The following is a 25541-nucleotide window of genomic DNA, read 5'->3' as shown; positions in this document are numbered from 1 at the left end:
GGGCAGAAGCAGAGTCTGAAATAGCCTTGAACAGAGCAATTACAGCAAAATTATGCAGAGATATCTGTGCCCTTAATATTGCCATAGTAGAACAGCAGAAGGACTATGTGGTTAACATTGTATGTATTAGAAATAATCATAATAATAATAATGTAATGCCAAAAGCTTGCAAGGCAGGACTGTTGTAGAATGTATATGGAGACGGTGACTTGGAGTTAAACCTGTGATTTCCATTCTCTGGGGAGCTGAGGGCAAGAGCTCTGAAAACAGTATGTCCGCGGAAGCTCCATGTCACTCAAGATAATTAACAGACATTTTTTGTGAGAGTGTTGTCAAATAATTCATTTTTAATATGCTTCTATTCTTAAAGGAATGAACAAAATTTAATTTTCTTTACCATATTCAATCTAATTCCCAGTTTACTTGCTTATAAAAGGAACTTATATCTACACAAAAGTATTCATACATTCCAGGGTTTAACTCCATAGCCGTAAGCGTATGAACTTAGGGAATACAGTTGTGAGTAAAGTAGCTCAAAACTGAAATTTGTCATTCATCTGCAAACCAAACTTAATCAAATTTATCATCTAGCCAAGTGTTGCCAATTAACACAGTTTTTCTAAGAGGATTTGTGCAAGAGATGGGCATTCTCTTGTAAATGATTGACTTTTCTAGAGTGGCTTCCTTCCGTAAGAAAGCACTTAGAAAGAAGAAAGCTTTTGTACTAATCCATAGGGAAAGAGACGAAAATATTAGTCTGACCAGGAGATATTTGCCTTTGTAGGAACGGTTGCAGGCAGAAGCAACAAATAGCATGTGCATTTTCTAACAGAAAGCATCATGTGTGAACAGTTACACAACAGTCTACATTGCAACATTCTGAAGATGGTTTTGTTGTTAGGGTCTGGAACCCAGGATTTTATTTGGAATAGATTTTAGAGTGATTGCATTTGTGGGCTGAGTATTGATAATGATGTTTTATTGGTCTTCTGCTGAGCTTTCGTATCAGCATACATCCTGTATTTGTCACGTTTTCTTTTTTAATTAGTGATTAATGATATTTATTAATAGGTATAATTTTTTAAGAGCTCAAAGTACTTTCCAGAAAAAAACAGAATGTCTTCCTGTGTGCTTTTGCACTTCTTAGCATGTGTTGGATGCCCCTTGGTTGATACAATCATATGATTGAATTTGCGTTATTAAATAATATAGTATTATTTTGTCAAAGTGCTATTTAGGACTGTGAAAACAGATGGATATACGTTAATAACCTGTTTACAACCTGAGACTTTTGTGAACTGTAGACTGCTTTGTCCTGTGTTATACTGCATATTTATTACTGTAGGTTTGGTTCTTGGGAATTTACTACAAATGTAAGTACCTGAAAATAAACCTTTTGCCAAGCTGGAAGTGCGATAAGCAAAGGGAACACTCCAGCCTCCAGAGCAGGTCTGCGAAGTACCATTGAGACGTAAAGTAATCTGTGGTTTGGGTCGTCCTGAAAGCTCTTACTGGTATGAGGTTAGTCTCGATGGAGCTGTCCGGCTGTCATACGATCACTGTGTGCTGCCGGAGAGCAGGGAGGGTGACTCAGTTGTGCTGGAGGGAGGGAAGGCAGAAGCTGAGGTACGTCCTATACCACAGGCACTGAGGGTGTGAAAGGAGCTGATGTTCATTAAGCGGGACTGATTAAACAGTTGCAGAGTTTGTTAGGCACAAGATGCCCTGTTCACTGCTCACGGGACAAGTAAGCAGTGCATTAAGGTGAGGGCATGGCTCTTCAGAAACAGATGTTGAAGCTGTGTCGGCTGTGCATGTGGTGTGGTGTTGTAAGTGCAGCCTGCTGCTTCGCTGCTGGGAAGAAATTGGCTGCCCTGTAACACGGCATTGTCAGAGAAGCAACTGGAATGCAGAAATGCCTTTGAACTCAGGATGCGTTTGTTTTTGCTTCCCAGGCAGTCGGCATCAGTGTTTTCGAACAAAAGGGAGGAGGCCGGTTACCGCAAGGTTTCCTGTTCGTGCGGATAAGAAGCCCTCGCGCAGAAACAGGAAAGCAGGAATTCTCGCAAATAGGCAGCGCCGGGCTGCAGGCGGTGTCGGCGGGGCGGCAGGTACCGGGACGTGCCCTCGGCGGGGCAGCCAGGGCCCGGGGGCAGCCGCCGCGGGGCCACGGCGGGACGAGGCGGAGCGGGCGTAGGGGGACGAGGCGGCGAAGCTCCGCTGCCCGGCAGCCCTTCCGGCGGGGCGGGGCGGCGGCAGGCCCCGGGGGGGCCGCCTGTCCGTCCGTCCTGGTGCCTGCCCGTCCGTCCGTCCGTCCTGCCGCCGTCCTGCCGCCGTCCCGCCGCGGCGAGGTGAGGGAGGCGGCGGCAGGGCCTCCTCCCGGCTCTGCACCAGGCTGGGAGCGAGTGGTCGGGTCGGCCCCCACCGCCGCAGGACCGGGAGCAGGCTCGTAAACCGTGAATGCTTTGTCTCGCTCGTGTTTGCCGGCTTGTGTTCCAGAGGTCAGCAGCGTAGGTAACGCGGAGAGGAAGTTTTAGCGCCGCTGGCGGCGCTGGGTGGTGATTTAAGTGGCCTGGATGTAAAGATTTCAGAGCTGTGAGATGTTGGACGTGGGGGCTGCAGCAAAAGAAGTGAAGGAGATCCCATGTTGGACATGCAGGTGAGAGGACTTACGTGGCTGAGCTGACCGTAGAAACCTTGGCAGTGAGAAAGAACTTTGACTTACAGGGAGGGTTAAATCGATCAAGGGCCTAGAGTGTGTACGAGGAAACTTTTTGCTCTCAAAAGAGTAAACCAAACAAAACCTCACCTCGTAGCAAATCCATTCTTTCCTTTGAACTGGAGGCTTTTCTGTAGCTTTCAATCACCTTCATCCAGATAACTAAAGAGAATAATAAATAAACAATAAAACAGGAACAATAACAAGCTAATTTTATATAAAACATTTAGAAAAATTTTGCTGCATTTTTGTAGTGGAAGGAGGTACAGGATCTTGAATTCCTTTAAAATGCCTGTTTCTTGCAAGTAACCGTGTAACAAAGTCTGTCTGCACTGTGTTACAGTACCATTTGAAGTGAATGTGGTGTTGACAGCATTTTAAAATGGCTTAATTTTACCTGAATATAAAAAGTTTATACCATTAGATTTTGATCAGTGTTATAGGTGTATTGCTAAGTTGAGACACAGCAGAGGTCAGTGGCAAGAACAGGCCTGTTTTCAATTATCGGTCCTTTTAATTCACATCACTGCTTTTATTGTACTGCCAAGTACAGATTGCTTGTAAATAGCATTTTGATATGAGCCTACCTGGCAGTACTACAGAAGAGCTAGAGACAAATAAATAAGAGACCATACCTAATTGCAGTAACCATTAGCATTTAGATGATACATCTGACTGCATTGGATTTGGGGGAAACTTAATGTCTTCATGTTCTTACCTAGAGTATAAGCTTTTCTGGACCAGGCTGTGTAGGTGTTTTCAGTGCATGGCAGGGTCTATGCATAGTGGTCTGTTGCAACAGATAATGGTAATAAAGGCTTCTGATAAAAACATAGATTATTTTTTTTTCAGTAAGCATTCTGCTTTTAATCTCAACTAACGTGTACAAACTGTTGTTAAAACCTTAACCTGCTTCCACATTGTTTGTATACATTAGATTTTTATTAGAAAACAAAGCAAACTTTGGCATTCAGTTCTTGAGCCGGGTAGTAGAGGTGAGCTCCAGCAGCCTGTAATGCATTTGCTTTATTTACACATTATAAGAAAGGCTGCATAGGAGAATGGTTAAAAAGTTTTCAAGACTCCTGGAACCCTCTCCATTTGAACCCTCTCTATTTCAGCGCAGATATGACAGCCACAGAGCTCATGAAAATTGGAGGAGGAGTAGGAAGGGGGTGGGGATGGTACGTGATGTGCTAAAACAGCAGTTCTTGCTAACAAGCGTGGAATAAAGAAAGTAGAAAAGAGGGTTCATTGCACCCTCTCCTTTCATCTGTGTGTTAGGGTTAATGTGTCTGTGCTACATCCAGCATTTCTTGTAAACTTCATTTTTCACTTTGAGTTGGGCAGCCCTTCTGCAGAATGATTCAGACGGGACCTCTGCTTTGCTAAGTAGCCGTCAGTTGCTTTGGGAGGCTCAGGCAAGGCAGAAAGGATTTGCAGTGCAGGATCCTCTCCATTTACTTCCCTTTGGCATAGCTCCTTTCCTGTTGCCAGGAATATGGGGGGGAGCTGTGTTCAGAAACATGCTCTTGGGAAATCTAATCCTTTCTTTTCCAAAGGTATCCATATTTTAAAAATTAATAATCGTAAATAAAATCTTTTTTCCGGCCTGGTTCTCAAGTTTGAAGGCCTTTCAACAAGTATGATATGAGAAAGACATATAGCAGCCTTCCCCTTTCACTGTAAATTTCTCTGACATCATCTAAGTAACATTAAAATGGTTCTTTTCTTATACCTAGCTTACTGCTTTGTTTGTGCAGTCCTTTCAAACTACCTGACACGTTTTATTTGTTCTCTTTTTTCCACTTCTTTTAGCTTTTGGAGGTGCTTGGGCTGCTTTATGTTAGCACTGTATCCATCCTATATTAATCACTATACACTAAAACTTCTCAACACCTGTGGTATGAAAGCCATGCCTGATTTTAACCAAACTACCTGTCTTTTTGCTGTGTTCCTTTTCCTCCTGTTAAAGGAAGGTCTTTCCCAACTTTGAGCAAAAATGGGAGGCGTGATGAGTACAGCACTTCTGCTGCTCTAGAGATGTCACACTCCCTATTTATCATTTGACTATTAAGTCTGTTCTCCACCGTGCATCAGCAGTGACAGAAGTTCAAATCCATTATTGACTTCGCTCATTGCTGTCACAAGGGCAGCTCTTGTGTAGACAGGACTCAGGTGTTCTTATTTTTAACAGTACATTGACCAGTCCTGCTCACTATTAGAAGATGATGTGTTTCAGATTACCTCAGCCCAAATACAGCAGGGAATAAGGAACAATTTTAATCCTCCATGCAGAGCATTTCATTGACTGTGTGTTGTCCTTACTTCCTCTGAAATGCAGAATTTTAGTCAATACTAAAGACAACACCTCAGATAGGTTGCTTTTCTTATTCGGTGTGGCAAATCCTCCATTTCTAGCCCAAATACATACATTATTGTTGGTATTAGAGAGCTCCTTTCCCTTTGTCATTGTGTAACGCTATAGCACGGTGAATAATGAGAGCTAGCATGTGTGATCTAACACTTCAGCCATGTCCATGGCCCTTCCTCTTGTGCATTCTCCTGTTTCCGTCTTTGCACTCACTGAGTGTTTTCCAGCTGTCTCCGGGACGCTTGTCTGACTGGAGTAGCAGCCATGCACATCTTGAGACCCTGGCTTGCTCACATGCTCTGTCTTCCATGAACTCCCTTAACCCAGTTCACACTGTCTCTTACTGGGAGACGAGATGAAATTTCACCTCCCTATAGTCTGGATGCTCTGGGCAGCACAAGCATCTAGAGGCCTGGAGCGTGAGATCACAGCCCAGTAGCACGTTGGCTCATTTCTCACGAGGGCCACCATTCTGCTTTACAAAATACGGGTAGACTATGCTTACTTTTACAACATGAAGTTCCAGAACTAAATTTGGGGAAGTCTGTCACAGTCCTGCTTATGTGACAGCTTTTTTTCTCTTCTGGGGGATGCATTCAGTAATTCAAAAAAGAGGGAAAAGCAAGCCATTCCCCATGGAACACCTGAATAAAACACCTGTGAAGACAGAATCAAAAAATTACCACAGCAACAACAGAGGTGTTTTAAGCTGAGTGGTGGTGCTTGCTAGAATATGAAGACAACAGTGTTATTCCATGATGTTTTAGATATCCTAGGGGATGTGGCAACAGTCAAAATGACCAAAGCACAATGCGGGTATTTAACAGAAAGATGTGCTGGGGAGGAACAAGTGGCAAGCTTCAGGAAGAATCTCGTTCTGAAACAAGCAGAATTAACCCATTGAGTGTGGCCAGAATATGGGTTTTTCCCACTCCAGTGGAGATCAGGCAAAGAGAGAGATTGCTGATAGGTTTCTGACTAGTGATGTGAACCAGCATGAAGAGAAGGCACAAAGTGGCACAGTGAGGTGTGTCAGCAACTCCAAACCCAGTGCAGGCAGAAAATAGCAGGATAGACCAGTGGGATTACATGAGGTGCAGGTATACACCAAAGGGAAGGTGATAACAAGGAACTCAGCTTAATCTGTGACCCAGTGAGATTCCATGTGACTCAAGAAGGACAGTCAGCAGGACAGTGAAAATGCTCATCTCCTTGAACTGCCTCAGCTGAGAGAGCCTCTGAAGAAGACTTTCAGAAGGGTTTCTCTGATGGTGGAGACAGCATTTTTCCCCTGCATCTTTGTGTTGGGGCTTCGTGACTGTTGCATGTTAGTTCCATGCTCCTGACTGAGAGCCACAGTTCTTGGTCGTAGAATCTCCTGGGCTTGTTTCCCAAACAGTGTTTGCTTGGCTTTCTCTGTGATTTCACAGTTAGCTTTGCTACCATTTTTTGTCTGGTTGTTTCTTCTGTTAGAGCTTCTGTAAGAGCGGAGGTTTAATTTTAAGGATCTGAAAGAAGCTTTATGGCCGTGGCCCCTTTTTTGTCCAATAGAAGAAACCTTTTGGATATGGTAAAACTCATTTCATATGAGTTCTGAAAAGCTGCAGTGGACGTGACCTCTATGTGCTATACCCATAAGTCATTTTGTGTTCTGGCCATTGCAGAATAAGGAACAGATTGGTATTTGATGATTTTCCAAGTTGCTTCTCTCTGAAATTAGTTGTGCATTAGTCAGACCTGCAGAGGCAAACCTCGTTCTTGCTGAGTTGGATTACAGCCAGCATGAAAGCAGCAAAGTCAGAATCACTCATTTAGAAGTGAACTCCCTCGGTTTTTTTAAGCTATTTTTAGGCGATTGTAGAAGTCTCCTCTGCTGGCACAGAGCATTTTCCTGTATTTCAGTGAGTTATATAACATCTCGTGTTTTGGAAAGTTCATTTTAACAAGCTTCTTAGCACATCTTTTCAGTTTATTTAGGTAGAGTTAAAAAAAAATATTGCTAGATTTGCTTCCTGCTTTTTACTAATTCATCTGCCTTCTTTGCCATTCTTGTTTTAATCATTCATTGAACTGAATTTAGCCTTTAGAGTGGTTTGTAAGAAGAGAGAGGATCAAGATGCTGTAAATGGTATGGATTCTTTCACCTGGGAACACATGGGATTGCTGAATGCAGTTGAGCACAGTGGTGGGTTGACCCTCTGGCGGCTGAGGCCCCATCTCATCGCTTGCTTGCTGGCTCCCAGCACCGTGGGGGAAGGAATCAGAAGGGCATGCATTTTTCAGGGTGTCTTCTGTGACAAGCCAGAAGTAACATCAACCTAAGGCAAAATCAGAAGAATGCCAATCAAAACTACACTTGGCTTTCGGGTGAATGGGTTTACATGCTTTCTTGCAGCATTACTCATTTAAGACAAGTATGACTGTTCTAAAGAATTCAGACACAATTGTTTCGTGCATACTGGATGTCTTTTTTAAGAGAAATTATTAGTGTATGCATGAGAGGTCATAATACAGTAATAATGATCTTCTGGTACAAATCTAGTTGTGCTGTTACGTCTTCTTTGTTTTAGTTATAAGTTGTTTGTTGTTGTTTTTTAAGGATTTAGATAAAAATAATTCCATACCTTCATTTTCTCTTGGGCTTTTCTTTTTTTCTTTATATATATATATTTATGTTCTGAACTTAAGAGATCTGGAGGATTAAATGCAAGGACAGTTTTTTAAGATACCCTAGAAATACACAACACTGGCTGTGGAAAAGGCCTCAATGATGATTTCCCTGCCTGTGCAGGATTACTCTTTACAGTATCTTTTAGAACCTTTTCCAACTCTTCAACATGTTTTAAGTAATGGAATTTCAAATAATGGTAATTCAAAAATGTCTCCAGGGATTGTTCAAGCAGAAAAAAATCTTATAGTCAGAAAAAAGTCACAATACACATTCCTTTCTTACTCTTCCCCGCCTGAGACCTTGTGGGCCAAAGTGCATTTACTCATTGGGTCCCTACCCTGGAATTAGCTGCCTGTGTTCACGATCACTTACCCAGGTTATGCACCTCAGCCTCACATGTGCCTCACAGATGTACACGTCCTGTTGTGATGGGCAGGTAGGCAGACACACAAAGCAATCATTAGCTTTATGATTTTCATTGGTTTGTTGTTGCTGTTTTCTGAATTTCCCTCAGTACATCAGTCTTGGCTTAGTATTGAGTTATTCAGGACTGGATGGATTATTCCAGATGGCTTCTTACCTGAGCTGCACAAACAAGAGGTGTCACCTTCTTGACTCGCTAACAGTGTCCCTCCCATAAACTGCTCAAGGTGCACTTCTTTTTCCTGCTTCTTCACTTCTCACTTTTCTTCACTTCTCTGTGCTTCCTTCAGGGTGCTCCTATATGCTAACTTACTCTTTGTTTAGTATTCTTCCATTTTATATTACCTGGCCTTTTTCCAAATTTATCTTAATTTCCAAACCATCTTTGTAAATCTTCTGTATTGTTCCTCATCAAACTGTTTCCAGCACCACCCAGTTTACTCTTATTTGCAGATGTCATTAGTTCATTGTTAGTCCCCTTTTATAAATGTTGCATAAGTTAGTTAAGATGGGGACTGGTCATTTAATACCCCTGCACAGCTTAGTATCTTGTTTGTTTCCTGTATTGTGGCACTGTTTTCGTGCAAGAACAAGTTAATCACATTTGAAATGGAAGTATTCATGAGACACTGACATAATTTCTAGTAAAATTGAATGCATTTTACCTACTGTGGCTGCAAAATCTAGGGCTTTTCTGTTTGTTTGGTTTGTTGTTGCTGTAATAAAGCTGTGGTGGCAGAACGGAACTGAAGCCACTTCCTACTGTAGTCTTGTTCCATTTGTATCAAGGTACTTGGGAAAACTTTTTCAGGACTACTTCAGTTTTTTTTCCCTTCTGTCATCTAGGCATTATTGGTGAAGCTGTTTAGCTAATAAATAAAAAGCCAGTGTTTTTAAATCCATTGTGCCTTGTACTGTACACCTGTTACTTGCTATGCCTGTTATGGCTATATCTGCAGCTTGGAGCCTCTCAGTACAACAGAGATGAGTGGGCCCAGTGGAGGGCTGCCAAGATGATCAGGAGCTGGAGCACTTGCCCTGGGAGGAGAAGCTTGTTCTGTCTAGGGAAGGAATGGCTTCAGGCTGATATACAAGAAGCCCCCAAGGCCACAGGGGGTTGTTGTGAAGGTGGAATCAGGCTCTTGCTGAGGTGCATGGAGAGAGGGAGCATAGACATAAAGTGAAATGGGACGTAACTGAATATATGGAAATTGTTTTCCCTGTGAAAGCAGTTGAGCAGGTGAGCTGGTTTCCTGGAGTTTGTTCACTCTTCATCCAAGGAGGTTTTCAAGACCCAGCTGCACAAATACTCCTGGTCAACCTTCATGCTGCAGTGAGTGAGAGATTGGACTAGAGACCTCGTGTCCAACCTGAGAGGTCCTACTGTTCTGTACGATTCATCAGCCTGTACCACTGCTGATCTATCAGACCACTTGTGCTACAGTATTTGCTTCCCGGTTTACATAAAAGTACACTGAATTAACTCTAGTTTCATAGGTCATCTAAACTCCGAAGTTGCATTTCTTACATACACTGGCGGATGTATTTTTATCTACTGATAGGTGCTTTGTAAGGAACTAATTTCCTTTTATTTTAAAATGAGCGTAGGAATTCTTTTTGTCAGCCATTCCTGTATCTCCATGATGTCTGACAACAGAGCACATTACCATAATTAATTTGTAATAGAAAACAGGGTGTTCTGAAACAACTGCAGGGCTTGCATGAAACGTGAACAAGTTGGAACTAAAGTAAGCTACATCTATTATTTCAATTCCCCTCTGATGTTCTGCTTTCTTAACTATAAGTAACGTATAGCCCCTTTTACATCCTTTGTTCTGAACACTTGTGCTCCGTGTAACTTGCATATATCTTGTTTCTATTTTAGTTTTAAATTCTCCTCTGCATTATAGCTACTGCATTAAAGTATATTAGGGTATAGGGGGATGATATGTAGTCTTTTTGTTTGTTTGTTTCTGGTACACAGAGGCTGCATAAAGTCTTGTTTCTCTGTTCAGCACAGACAGATTAAAATATCTTAACTACAGTACCTACTGGACAATTTCCAAAAAGGAGTTATCAAATTTTAAGGTCTACAATGGAAAAAAAAAACTAATTTCCATATTCATTGTAGTAAACAATAAAAGCTTTTCTTTCATTCTCATTTTTGGTTTGGACAGATACGATCAGTGGTGCATTTGTGATTTGATGTGAATTAAATGTATTTTCTCAACTACTATTGCAAGATAGACTTGCTTGTTCTTATTTTCCTAACCTAAAAATCCATTATTTGTCACCAAAAAATGGCAATGTCACCTCACTTTTCACTAAAAAAAAAAAGTGTATTAACTTCAGTTTTATCAGTTTGTAAGAACTAATCATTTCTACGTTGATACCGTAGTGCATAATTCATGCGCAGTAGAATAAGATAGTAGGCAATGTTATCACTATGTTGTGCTTGCCAAAATAAATTCATGAAGTACATTGGGGGCCAAGATGGTTGAGTGATTAGAGCACTGGTCTGGGAAATGAAACACCTGGCTTCTAGTGCCAGGTCTGCCATTCCCTGTCTGATGTTTGCAAAAGAAAACCAATCTCATTTGTTCTGGTCTGTGAAGAGAAATACCGCTACCCACTTCTAAGTAATAATACCATATAAATACTTAGAAGTGTTTTTACCTTTCACTCAAAGATTTCTAAGTATTATAAATTTTATTTTCTGACTTAGTCTAGGAGGACCAAGGATGAATAACATATGCATAGCATATGGTGTGTGCAGGATTTAATTCAGAAAAGTGATCTGTAATGAGCTCCTCAACTCCTTGCTTAAATGGGGTACAGCAGTTTCTGGGTGTAGTGTTATTGTTTGTCAATGTTACTTGGAAGGTCAGGTTAGGTGATTTTGCCTCCAAGACTATGAAATGGTCTTCTTGTTGGTTTTGGAGGTGGGGTGTTTTTTTTTGGTTTGGTTGCATGTTACATTTTTTTTTAATGGAACATGGAATCTGCCCCAGTTAAATGCTACAGTGCTATTTTGGTTTATCTACCTATCTGAGAGACTTAGTGAAGGGTGATCAAGGTCTTTCTCTTAAAAGCTCTGCCCATGTGATCATTTGAAAATATATATATCTTTCACAGATGATAGTGTAATTCCATCACCCTGGGCATGGAAGTCTCTCCTTGGCCTGCGGGGAGTGCGGAGGAGGAGGATGTAATAGTTTAAAAGTGGATGATTCAGGCTGGTGGGAGAAACAGCTCCATCCTGTGTGTAGGGATTAGAAACCGAAAATCAGCTCAAATATAAATTAAGCTATAATGTGTAAGGCCTGCTGGGATTTCAGGGGGCTGGGTCGTTCCCATCTGCGTTCATTCTGCCTCTGGCTGAGGAGTGGGCTGAGCTGACAGAGCAATTGATTCTCGCAGCTTCCATAATTTTGTTGGCAGTTCAAATCTGCCCATTGATAGTCACATAGCTGGGCATGTAAAACAAGACCTAATTTTCCATTGGGTGATTCTGCTGCAGTTGTATCTCTTGCAGTATATAGTCACAGTCCTGGGTTATGGGATAATGCTGGAACTGTTAAGTCAGTAACACTGGAAAAATGTGCCAGAGTTGTGCAGAAAGATGTTTATATTTAAATGTAATGTTCTTGCCTAGAGCCATCTGGTTTATACTGTCCTTGAATTCTTTTCCAGATCTCTGTCTTAGTTTCTGATTTTGTAATGTAATGGAACATTTGCTATTAATTAGAAGAGAAAAACCCTTAATGTCCCTAGTCAGGAAAAGCAGCTAACTTAAATCTCAGGAAACTGAAGTATATTAATTCAGAGCAGGGTGGTCTAATTCACAGCACAGTTTACAGACCAAGTGCGTGCAGTCTGCCATCATAACCTTTGGGAAGAGGGGGAGTGACTGCAGGGTCAGCATATGTCAGTGGTGCAGCTGAGTGTCTCCTTGTGCACAGCCAGGTAAGGAAGCCGTGAGCTGCTGTTGCTGCACCCTCATGCAAAAAGAAACTGAGAGCTCCAGGGTATGGCTGGTGGGTGGCACTGAGTTAAGCAGGAGGGACATAAAATAGGTGTTATGAACTCTGTCACCATTGCAATGTTTGGACCATTGTGACTCAAAAAAGGCTCTGTTAGCCACAACGCGTACATGTTCCTGCTCTGTTTTCTAACAGCAGCCCGAACGGGCATTTATTATCCAAATGTAGAAAAGGGGGGAGGGGGGAGGAAATAAGGGTTCCTGTGGTTTCCCACACATTGCATTCCTCAGTCTCTTGTTTGCCAGATAGTTGGACCTGACTTCAGGAATAAGTTTTAACCAGGTTAATCTGAATCCAGTTTTGACCCAAAGCACCTTGAGGAGGCTGTGTGCTGTTCTGCTGGTGCAGGCAGAGCTGTTTCAGCCTTGTAATAAATATATAAATGGAGCTTCAGTGTGTATGGTCTGTGCATGATCATAGCTCAGACATGAAGATTATAAATTTCTGTGGTTCTCTGCTCTTGAGGCTGGACAAATGCAAAGTCCCAGTAACAAGGTTTAAGAGCGCTACAAATTACGTTTACAGAAATACTCTTCTGGAGTTATTTGGAGTTATTTGAGAAGGTACATTTGAGAATCTCAAATTGTTGGTGTACACAAACTAAGGAAATATTTCTTCCCCTCCTGCAGCTCCCACTTGCCTCCCTTCAAGAAATACCTACACTTAAGTTTGACTGGATGCAAATGTATTTTACGAACATGCAGAATTGCATTAAAACTTAAATATCCTTGCTAGGTAAACCCCTCTGTACATGCAGTTACACTTCTGTGATGATCTTGTCTCTGAAGTGAGGAGGGAACAGTAGTACCGAGGCTTTTCTTACCTCTGCTATGGAAGTTTGGTGAAATATGTTTATAATAAATTTTCTGTCTCAGTCCAGACCTTAGATATAGCTGTTTCAAAGTGCATTCCAATAGAAGTTGAAACCTTTTTACTCTAGCAGTATAGGGTATGTATCAGCAGCTTTTTATTTAGAGTGACACAGACTTTCAAATACAGTCTGGTGCTGAGACCTTAGAGCAAGAGGAAGAAAAATTACTTACTTCCCCCTTTTTCTGTGTTGAATTCAGTTTTATTTTTTCCTCTTTGTTGTAGTGCACATACGGATTCATGCTGTTTAACTTGCCTTACAGTGATGTTAGGGGAGGAGGTATGCCTTTTTTTGGCTCAAATGATGCTTAGTGACTGAAATTGAACTGTGTCTTCTGGAGCATTAATTTGAGGTCCCATGGTATGCCTTCAGAAAGAAACTCTTAACTTGCTTTCATTTTTTCCCCAATCTTTCCCAACCAGAAATTTCAACATATGAAGAAGAAAGAGTTGCAGATAGTCTCAGGTACACGTAGGGAAACGGAGCAACCAGCTAAAGTGTATGTTTTGGGACCAGTCATTGGATGCCTCAGGTTTGCTCTGTGAGTCCCAGATTCTGTAGAGAGGTTTCCTCCAACATGGAAATGGCAGGGCCTCTGGTGGGATTAGAGAAAGAGTAAAAGATGCTGTGGTGGTGACAGTCTGCTGCTACAATGGAGAGCTTTACACCAAGCAGGTGTCCCCAGGAGCAGAGGGCAGACTGGGAGTGGAGATGTTTGCATTTGGCTGGTCAGTGTTGGCTTTGAATCAGTGGGGCTTCTACCTGTGTACTCAACTTCGAGCATTGCTGCTCGTATTTCAAGCAAGAGTGAATTGTTTCAAGCATGGCTATTTTTTAGTACTATTTTTGTGTAAAATTCACCGAGCCAATTGAATGGCAAACTTTAGAGAATCAGATGAGACACCTAAGGCACAGCTATGTAAGAAAGGTTGCTGACTGCCTTCTTGTGTGGGTTATAAGAACAGAAAAATGCTTTTAGAGAACTTGAAAATGGACTCAGCAAGATGTTTTGGGGGAGCGCGGTGGTGTTAGAGAAGGGATGAGCACCGTCTTATTGCAGAGTAAGAACATCCTTGTGAAGAATTAATGTCAGCTTAATTGGTTTTCTGCAACTATAACTTTGTTTTGATGTCTCAACGGTTTGTTTCTAGTCCTCTTCGGAGAAGTGGGAATCAGAAAAAAAAAAAAAAAAAGAAAAAAAAGTTTTCTATGTTCCAAAATACTCTGGCATGTGATTTAGCAGTTGAGTTTATTTCAGCTAAGTTGAATAATGAAGCAGTCGACAATTTTAACCAGGTTCAAAAAACTGAAATGATGGGGTACTTTTTAACACTGCTGCTCTTTTCCATCAGTAGCATATTTTAGGCTTGATCCTTAGTGTTTTAAACCTGATCCTTATGACACAGTTTTCACAATTTATATATATATATATATATTTAAATACCTCTTTGTTAATTTTAATTTCTAGAAAGAGACTTTAGGATTTCAGGCTGCTGGTGCACTGCTTCTCCAGCATGCTCAGTATTACAGCAGAAATAGACAAAAATGGTGCTTGCGAACTGAGACAATATTAATTGCTCCCTGCAATTAGGTAAATAGCTGCATCAGTGTGTAACAGCAGGAGAGAGAGGGTCAATGAGGGGCTAATTCCCTCCTCAGAGGGACCACAGAGCAGTCTGGAAACAGCTGCTGTACTCCAGGGCTCGGGCTGAGCAGCGCGGCAGGCAGGAGGCTGCTGTGGTGAGCCTTGGAGTTTGGTGAAGAGAAGACTTGGGAAAAGACTGCTGAGTAGGGAAGAGAGGGAACAATCCAGAAATGGAAGGATACAGAGAAGTGTCCTGGGTCTGGAGCCCCAGGAGAGGAGAACAGTAACCGAGGCAGGGTGGGATGCAGGGGGTTCAGGCTGGAAGCGCACGTCCAAGGAGGGGGTGCAGCCATCTGAATGCCCTTGCCCTTTCTGAGTGAACACCATGGCTTGCAGTTAAGTCAGTAATATGCAGAATAAGCCAGCTATATCCAGCATAGCTTGCATAATAAAACAGCACAGCTGTGTTAATGGGATGCTCACCTAAGCTAGCTGGCTCAGTTACAAAGCAGGGGAATGTTACTCAGGAGGGATGCAGTGTATATATGGCTGTGTTTATCCAGAACGGAGCTATTTGTCCAGAACTGTGCATTTTTGATGGCACCTAGATGAGACATGAGGAGGAAATTCTTCACTCAGAGAGTGGTGAGGCACTGGCACAGGCTGCCCAGAGAAGCTGTGGATGCCCCATCCCTGGAGGTGTTCAAGGCCAGGCTGGATGGGGCTTTGAGCAACCTGGTCTGGTGGGAGGTGTCCCTGCCCATGGCAGGGGGGTTGAAACCAGGTCTTTAAGGTCCCTTCTATGCTTTGATTTTATGATTTGTCCAAATATGAGTGATGTTAGCAGTTTGATTCACTAATGTCTGAAACAAAGAATTAAAATTATCCAGAGTTGTATAGGATATGAATAATTCGGATAGTTGTCACCTCTGATAAGTCACACAGTATTGTTACGTGCAGGTAGCATCTTTCTGTGCCTGTCACATGCATAGAAATGTCTTGTGTTCCTACTTACACACTAGGAGTTGTTACTGGTATTCATACACAAAACCTTTCTGCAGACACCTGCTTGTGTTTTTAACCAGTGCTTGCTTGTGTGGATGGGGACACTTATTAAGATAAAGCATTCTGGGAGCCTTGAGTTGGAGCCTACCCACTTCATAAAGAGGAAGCTGCTAATGCCTTTTCCACTGTGTTCTCCTGAAGACAAACATTTTTCCCTGCAATTGATACAGTCAGTTGGGGAGGGAGAGAACAGCCTGGGACTTCTCAGTACAAAGAACCATGGAATATACTCTGGGGTATACTTCAGAATACAGGGATTGCTTATGTACAGGCTAGATTAACCCAAATGTTAATACAGCAGAGGCCAGTGATGTAATGTATGTGTAGATTTAGGTTGCTGACAGCAGAAAATGGTTAGCTATGTCAGCTGTGCTGCCGTGCACTGTCCCACAGGGCTGCAGTGTATCGAGCACCAGAAGTGTAAAACCGGAACTCTACAAAGAAAGACAAAAGGAGGGATCAAAAGTGAAAGAGCAGCTTCTGTTAAATACATTAGTGCACGTCAGTCTGAGATGATAAGGGGGGAAAAGGGCTATATATTTTGAGAGGGCATTGTAAATTCATGAGTGGTATGAAGATCAAAAGGGAAAGTTACCCGTGAGCTGCAGAACGTGGAACGCAATACCAGGGAAGCATTACAGATGTGTACCCAGGTCTCACACTTCTGCTTTAGCTTCTGTTAATGACCACTCCCAGAGGCAGGATACTGGGCTGTCAGCCTGTGGTCTAGCCTGATACAGCACTTCTGAAGTCTGCTGCTTGATCCAGGATATTGCTTAAAGGTAGGGAAAATGTCGTCTTTTTTTTTTTTTTTTGACTGACATTTCTTCATTTAGATTGGACTGGCTACTGTTTCGTTACTAGAATTATATTAAAGGTAATGCTTCTAGTACGTCTATATTTTAGAACCCACAGAAAGTAATTTTGAGAATGTGAATTAAAATGAAAATAATGCACCAATGTAGTGCTTCACATGAACTGTGAAGTATTATGTTGCACAAATGCTGAAGCCATGAACTACCAAAAAAAATAAACTTCCACTTTCCTTCTACCAAGTTACATGAGCGAGATATAAGCCATGTGCTATATAAAGCTACAAATGAGAATGCTCTCTCTATGAGAGAGGAACTTGCCCTATGAAGAATTACCACAGAATATCTGTAGGTCTGGTGTAAGCAAGCATTTGGGCCTATGTAGCGTACAAGAGTGAAAAATAAGCCACATGTTAAATGGATTAATGCAGTGTTGATCCTTTTCTGTCAGGACAATTAACATGAGTAAAATATTTGCCCTACTTTAAACAGATAAGGAGGTACTGTATTGTGTTCTTCTTAAGATTGATGTTCCTATATGGGTAGCAGAGAGCACAAGATTTATTTCCTGAACGTTATGTAGATTTATGGCTGTGCCAGTTACTGCTTGAAAGCTCTTTATGAGCCATATTCGCAGCAAGTCTTTTTTGTGTATGTTAGAGAAAGTGGTCATATGAAAGATGCAGACATTTTGAAGTGTTAAATGGTTTGTGTGACATGTACAATGCCTTTAAAATACATATTTTGACTTGTTGTGACCTCTGTGTTTTTTTTGTATGTGTACATATGTTTGCATGTATTTGTATTATATAAACATAAAAATTTATTTTATTAAATGCTTTAGAAATAACTTCCTTTGCTGTCCTGACTTCCTTAGAGAATTAGTAATGTTTTTTTTATTGTTGTTGTTGTTGTTTTTGGTTTGGTTTGTTTTTTTTTTTGTGTTACTATTTTATGATTTAAACCAAAGAAAATTACACTCAAGGAGAGAATGACAATCTTATGGGATATATGCACTTCCCTTGCAACTGTGCCCTGGACTCATAAATATCTATGCAAATCCTGTTTATTTAATAGAATTGCATGAGTGAAATATGGGGTAAAATTTGGCATTCAGAATCCAGGATAAGGAATGAACCTGCCTTAGACTGGGTGGAGACAGGCACGTAAAGGTGGAAATACTATGTAAACAAATCTCAAAATGTTATAGCAGTTTTTATTCTTAATTTTTGTTTTACTAAAGCTTTTGGCTTTGCTAATTGCAAGGGTCTGACGTTTCATTATTAATGCAGTTAAATTTTAAATGTGTGTGTGTACCAGTTGCAGTGAAGATAAATTGTCTGCTAAACAGTAAAAATATTTTAAACTTAAATTTTATTCTTCTTCTGAGAAATAACCTGGAAAAGACCATGTAAAATGGGTAGTCTTAACCAAAACATTGGTAGTCTGGCATAGAGCTGGTTAGAAGATGGCTTAGATAATTTAAAACAATGTTTATGCATTTTTTTTTTGTGATGAACAAGGGATTTTTTGACGTCAATTGAAAAGAAAAAGGCATCCTTGCTGGAAGAATAACTATATCTCATCTGTCGAGTCGCTGCATCTCAGCTTACAATACAAAAGAACAAAAATGAGCTCATTGTTGGAGGAGAGGTTATGAGAAACAGATTTCATCTTGTACTAGGGTTTACTAGACACCTTTTCCCACCCATGAGTTGTGCAGAGCTGTTAACCATACTTAATTCTACTCATTACATTTGTTGGGATTGGATTAGCTTCAGGTTTGTCATTACTGGCTACTTGTACTTTGGAATTACTTCTGATCCTATCTTTACAAATTACTGTCACCTGTTGACTCAGCTATTAGAATTTTGTCATGCGATAGAGATTTGGTTCCCTACAAATTTTACAGCTACTTTCATGTCTGTTTAGGAGAGCGTACAACATAAATTGCTGAGAAAATATGAAGCTACTTGAGCAAGATACTGTGCTAACACCACAGACAAAGATACATGTTGGATTATTAGTAGTGTAGTGCACAACAAAAGAAAACATTTCTTCTGAATGGAATAATATATCCAGGTGTTACTGAAATACCACAAAGCCTATTTACATAAATTCCTATTCAGTAAGCAAATTGAGGTATGCCAGCTGTGCAACCTTGCCTGTGCCACTGCAATTGATAATAAAAATTTATTATTGTTTATTTTGACCTTTTCAGTTTTTTGTGCAATGCAGGTTCCATTCCTTAGAGTATCAGCATTATAGTGACTCAAAAAGATAAACACGTGGATGTAATTGAATTTCTTTCAGAAAGCCTGGTTCATAACTGCTCTGTGCTGTCTGCTTCTTTATGGGCGTAGAAGACATGAAGAAGGAGCTTGGGGCATCATGCAGAAATCTTGCATAAGTTTTTCTTGTACTTAGCTCCAGATATGAACATGCAAATAACCGGTAATAATTGGAGTAATGCAAAGTGTTGGAGGCCATATTCTGTTTTTCAATCCTTCAACTCACTGCTTTGGCAGAAAAGCCAGTGGTTTAAACTAATGAAATTTTTACCCATGTGTTTTTTGTTTTTTGTTTTTTTTCCTCCAGAAATAAGAATAGTTTTAACTGGATGGAGCTCTTCAACAAAAGATTTGTTTCAAATGAGTTATACCATAGAGATCAAAAACTTACTTGGATAGACCTATGGACTGTTTTTAGACAGAAGAAAGTTTGTTAGGATAGAACATAATATGTGTGCTTGGTTTTGTTTTGTGTTTTTGTTTGTTTGTTTGTTTTTTAATTTAAGATGCTTTCTTCAAGAAAATCATCATCATCTTTAAATATTAAAAAAAAAAAAAAGAAAGAAATGACTGACTGACTAGAACCCAGCCAAACAGATTTTCTTTTTTCCTGTTGCAGGCAAGCTCCTCTAAGAGCCTTGTAGTAACTCACATTTTGAGCCTTAGTAACATACTCATTTCTAAAAGTGATAGATGATCATAGAGTGTTGTCAGGGCTGTATTTTTTTAACAGTAGTTACTTTATATCCAATTTGTTAAAGTTGTGGTTTCACTGATAACATCCAGTGCAATACAAAATGCAACAGGATGTAATGAGAAGTCTCACCCAGTTACCCACCTAATGGCGAAGCTTTCAGTAAAATCAGTTAGATTTTCCCTTGTGTATTAACCTGGTAATAAGAAAGAGGAGACATTGAAAGATGCAGCACTGGAGAATTCTAGAAATGCTGAAATGTGCTGGATGTTGTTTACGCATGAAGTACTCAAAAATAACTTTTTACAAAGGTTTATTGTGTGTATCTAGAGAAAAACTGGGGTAGCTTCCTGCAGAAACTGAAGTTATAGTAGCACAGGTAATTTTCCTGCCTGAGGATTTTTGCATTAAGTTTGAAAAAGTTAATTCTGCATCAAGGTTTGAACTGGTTGGCTGGTGAGGATTGCAAGGCAAAAGAGCCAAGATCTGCCTAAAATGACGACTGACCACAGGAATGCCACTTGTGCTGAGAACTGACCTGGACTATGTGGTGGTTTTACCCAGCTGGGCAGCCAAGCTCCCTCACAACTGCCCTTTCACTCCCCGTCCTCAAAGGGAAAGGGTGAGAAAAAAAGATGAAAAGGGATCGATGGTTGAGATAAGGACAGGAAGATCACTCAACAGTTATCGTGAAGGGCAAAACAGACTCAGAGTAGGGAGGTAATAAAATTTATTGCCTATTACTAACAAGCTAGAGCAGTGAGAAACTAAACAAAACAAAACAAAAAAATAAACACCTTCCCCCCATCCACCCTCTTCCACACTGCGGTCAGTTCCTGACGCTTCATCTCCGCCCCTTCACGGTCCCTCTCTGCCCCTGCTCCACATGGGGTCCCTCCCACGGGATGCCGTCCTGCCCGAACTGAGCCTGCGGGGGCTGCCCACAGGCAGCAGCTCTTCAAGAACTGCTCCCACATGGCTCCGTACCACGGGGTCCATCCATCCCCCAGGAGCAAACTGCTCCAGCACGGGTCCCCCACGGGCCCGTGTTCCTAAAAGGAAAGGTGGAGGATACTTGGTAAACAGTATACAAGTTGAGTGTTGTTTATGGTATGCTGTCTTTCAAAAAAAAAAAAATATTAAAAAAACAAACACTGCTGTCTTGCAGTCTGGGTGGTCACCAATTAACTCTGTCACCCTGGAGAATGTGTAACTGGGGGAATTACAGGTGCAGTTGTGGGAAGAATTGCCACCACAGGTCCTGTGAGGAAGGAATGGCCGTGGCCTGAGATGAAAGCAACAGGGAGGGCCACGTGGACGTTCCAGAGGTGCCGATAACCTCTCAACAATGAGGTAGTTAAGAACTGAACCATGTATATTTTGCTAAACAAGCACTTGCTCATCCAGGGAATTTTGCTGCCACAGCTGGGGGCTCTGTTTAGCCAGGTTTTAAGAAGAATTGCTTTAGAGTTGTAGTTCGAAGCTACATGATGGGCGTTCTGATAAAGCGCTTTAGTGCATGAGGTGATTAAGAAAAGTTGGAAAGAAGCTTTCTCTCTGTGAACAATTGAAAACGTATGTTACAGGATGTTTAGCTGATGGGTTTGGCATTTTGTTTTCTTTGGTTTCTGTTCTTACTGCAGCATCAAATTTTGGCTTATGGCAGAAGAAGAGTATTGCATTTGGTAGATCACTGATTTGACCTGGCGTGACAAATTTTCTCTAAATTTGTGGTGACAGCAGATCATGTGGGCCATTGTTGAGTTGAGGATCCATGTGTCACTGTAAACACAGCCCTGTTGCAAGTCCACAGTCCTATCTTGGGAAATCAGAAATTATTTTCTGGTTGAGAAGTTTTGGAAAGATTATGAGAACCATGGGATGCTTTTTATTTATTTATTTTTTATTACTAAATTAGCACAATAAGTAATACTTATTTTTGAGTGGCTCTCAAGTGGCAGTCTCTACTTCAAAAGATCTAGTTTGTTCTCAGAAAAGACTGAAGGTGAACGAGCAAGGCAATGTGATATAAAAAAAGGTGGGGCTGCTAGAAAACAAGTTGATGTAAATGAACTTACACGCCATCTGTGATATTTGTTGTATCCAGCAGTAGAATGTGGGCCATCATAATGCTAAATGCAGAGGGTTGAGTGGAGTGCCTTCTTGGGATTAGTTCTCTACTTCTTTCTTCCCCGAGGGGAGAATGGTATGCCTGCCACCTCTGGGTGCTCCTTGCAAACTGGAAAGGAACAGAGAAAAGGCTGAACCTTGCTGTTCATCTCCCTTCCTGATTCAGTTTCTTCAGTTGTGTTGGGCCAAAGGAGAGGATCGAAAGAAAGGTTTTTTTCCTCTTTCCATCAATTCAAAGTGACACAAACAAAGAGATAATTTATCTTAATTGAATTATATTGATAGTCCTTCTGCCAGTAATTGTAAGGACAGTAAGGATGCTAAATAAATTGACTGAGGTGGGATCAAATCTTGCTTAATATAGACATTTCAAGCTCCTCCTAGCTTATAATGGTATTCTAATACCAATTTTTAAATTTTGAATTAAAGAAAGGCAACCCTGTGATTACAGATGGTATGTTGAGACTGAGGTGAAATGAAGACAGTATTTTGTCCTAAGTAGGATCTCTCCACTGCCCCGTTTCCATCCGCTGCATTACTGTTACGTGTCTCCCCACAAACAACTGGGAGCACAAGTGGCAGTGGTTTCCCCCTTTGGATGGCAAAAGCAAGGCTGAGCCTTTAAACGTGGCACAAAAGCCATGTGAGAGGGTATCAACGTGGACACGTGGGTTGCCTTGCAATGGAACAATTAATACTGTTAAGAATCCCAACAGAGTAAACTTTGCAAGGTGTGGTTGTTCTGTGCGATCCTCAGATTCAGATGTTTGCCTCTCTGGTTACTTTTGGACCACGTGTTTAGGCTGTTCTTCTCTTGTCGCCTAAAAATTTCTTTCCCATGAAGGTGTGAACATCTGTTGTAATAGGAGTAGACCCACTAATCTGTCCCTCAGGTGGACTCATGAAGTACAAATTAGCACATGCTCTGTTCATCAAGTGCAAATTGTCTGAGTAATTTTTCAAATAAGGATGTATTTTTCATGATTATGTCTTTTTTTAATGATGTTCTAAAACTGATCATACTCAGTGGGATAGCACCAAATTATCTGTTCCATTACACTTTTGAACAATCCTGTAGTGTATTTTCTTTATCAGATACTTTTCACTGATTAAGGCAGGAATTCACTGTGATTTTTAATGTTTTTGTTTGTTTGTTTGTTTTTAAGAAATAGTTTGAAATATACACAAGCATATGAAGTGCCTGGAAATGTTAATTTCCAATTAAAAAAAAATCTCAGTTAAAATTGTTTATAAATAACATGAACAGATTGAACACATCTTCTGCAGACTTTTCAAATTAAAACAAAGTATGCCTTACGAACATTTGTCTTTGTTTTTCTAGAATTTGGATGGTTCCTTCATGGCTTGTTTTGGCACATTATTTATTTGGTATTGCACAAACATATGATGTAACTGTCTAATGTCTAATATGGCAATAATTGGTTCAGCAGGATAGTCACAAAATGTCCATTTTGTATGTCATTTAAAAATTTGTAGCTTTTTTTTATTAGCACGTAATGATTGTTTGAAACCTTCAGTTTTAGGGCATGTTGGTAGATATATCGAACAGTTCAGTGATATTGCTTTTTTAGTCATTTTGACTTTGCCGTAGGTATTTACGTAAAGGGCAGTTGGCAGTGGTATTTCAGGGTTAAGCTCTAGAGATCACAAAGCTGAAATTGTCTGGAGAATATTGAACTGTCCTGTCACTACTTCTGGGAGATGGCTGTTCTTTTACGTTTTTCAGTTTCACCTTGTCAGTACATTCACAGAAATGGGCTTTGATTATATTTATTTCATCACTTGTACAATAACAATGCACCTTTCATGGAGCCTGAGTGAGAAAAGGAGGCATGAAAAACATGTAAGACTGAGAAAGAAAAACAGTTTAGAGTATCTACACATTTACGTAGCAGTCGCTTTAAGTGTATTATTTGCACATAACACCCTGTCTGTGCTACTGATAAACCATAAGCTTACCAACACCGTTATTATGTACAGCAATTGCCTGTAACACAAGTTTCATATCTTTAAGCTCCTCTCAGATGAAAGTTTGTTTTCAGTTTTGTTTGCTTTTGTCTTGATGTTTTTTAAAGATGTGAACCCGTGCTGTAACTTTTCATGCTATTTTTTTCCATGTACATTTCTCCTCTTTTACCTTTGTTATGTAAGTTCTAAGTACACATGCCACATGTTAGTGTGACAGGTTCTCTTTCATCTCAGCCGCTGACATCCAGCCTTGTCAAAGCTTTTCCTGGGCTAACCATGACATTGTTCTTGGCTGACATTAAGGAGAGTTGTGCATCTCTGAAACTCCTCAATTCAAAATCCAGATAAAGTTTTTTCTGTCTTAAAATGTGTTTCTCATTATAAACTTACGTTACTGACTCTTTTTATTTCCTTGACAGCAATTGTACGGTTTAACCGTATTTTCCTCACCTTGAAGATGGGTGTCAGAAAATACAGTACATAGGCACTTGTTGTTTTGCCCTTCAAGTTTTAAGTGAGATTCTGACTGCATTTTGCATGCTTTACTTGAAATCTCCCATCTCTCATATTACAAAGCCGCTTTGTAATGACATTTGATAAGAAAAATTTGGTAGGTTTTCACAGATGAGGCAGCATTTTGAATATTTGATCAGGCATGCTTGTGTATACAGCCTGCCATTAAAATGAGTCATAAGAAAACAAAGAAAAAAATAGGTGTTGTGTGTTATTTGCACTAAACCATGCAAAATACAAATGGAAAATAGAGGAAAGGCTGTCAGAGTCCAATACATTGTGAACAGGTTCTTTTAGATATTCCTTATCTGGAGGGTGCAATGTTTACTATTAAATGCACTTATTTGAAAGTAGGTGATATTACACAATTTTTGAGTTATAATAGTGACAGAAATACGCTGAAAATACAACACAAATGTGAGTTACACTTAAAATACATAGCAATTACATTACACAGTTCAATCTCTATACCAATATAAGCTCTGTTACTGGTCTATGTAATGCTCTCACTTGTCACAACACTGAGAATCCCCAGTCCCACCAGGAAGGCATGCCTGGGTTGTAGCCAGCTCTCCTGCTGGCTCATTCCTCTCTTCAATGGTTGTTTAGTTTTTAAAGTCTGTGTTGGGCTGAACCATGTCTACACTTCCCCAGTGCTGGTTGTGCTTTTTTAATGATCTCAGGGAGGAACATCTAGACCACCAGTTCATCCACTCAACTGACATAGCTGTTTATTTGAAATGATGGCCACCCTCCAGTCCCATTTGTATGGAGATAAAATCAGCTTTTTTGCAGCAGCTGTGGTCAGTCACACCCTTCATTATTCCCTCAGCTTTGTGGGGGCATTGCCTGGCCCATCTCCACTGGGCCTTCTTCCAGTGCAGGGGTTTATTGGCCAGTTGCAGAAGACACAAGTAGAACAAATAAATGGGTCATTTGGTGTTTGGCTACTTCATCTTGGTTAATGGGTTTATAACTCCTTGCCACGATCTCGATCCTGTTACGGCTCACTTATGTCAGAAGTTATGTTTCTGAACACCAGTTCCCAAGCGGATGTGCAGCGTATGGTAGGTGATGAAAGCAGGAAATTAGAAAAAGGAAAGGCTGGTTCCTTAATTTCAGAAGGAGAAGGTTGTCCCTTTTATGAGTGTTCTGTTGAAAACAGAAAAAGCATACCTTGAGTACAACTGGTTTTAGCAATCGAATTTAACTAGGCTATTTTCAGGAGGAAGGGAAGAAAAAAGAGGATCAGACTTAGTGATGAGGTTAATTGTAACCTGTCATTTTTTTCAGCACCGTCCTTCATTGCTCTTTGCATCTTTCTCTTGTTTTGGTCTTGGCATCAGAACACTTCCAGCAGT

The 25541-nt window shown here is 40.7% G+C and overlaps 1 protein-coding gene across 11 annotated transcripts in view; it reads left to right on the top strand.

Annotated features, from left to right (window-relative positions):
- Positions 1–25541, top strand: part of MCC (MCC regulator of WNT signaling pathway) — a 200412-nt gene that overhangs the window by 96402 nt on the left and 78469 nt on the right. The window contains exon 1 of one of the 11 annotated variants that reach the window (XM_040541689.1): positions 2247–2659. The exons of 9 other annotated variants lie outside the window; for them this stretch is intronic. In XM_040541689.1, the coding sequence (XP_040397623.1) occupies positions 2645–2659 (15 nt within the window). In that variant the 5' untranslated portion in view covers positions 2247–2644. Of the gene's footprint in view, positions 1–2246; positions 2660–25425; positions 25540–25541 lie in introns of those variants that run through there. One more of the 11 variants, XM_040541685.1, reaches the window with a different exon arrangement.

Source organism: Cygnus olor, chromosome Z, assembly GCF_009769625.2.
Source record: "Cygnus olor isolate bCygOlo1 chromosome Z, bCygOlo1.pri.v2, whole genome shotgun sequence".
Taxonomy (NCBI): domain Eukaryota; kingdom Metazoa; phylum Chordata; class Aves; order Anseriformes; family Anatidae; genus Cygnus; species Cygnus olor.
Note: the sequence above shows the minus strand (reverse complement) of the source record. Positions and strands in the feature narration are given on the sequence as shown.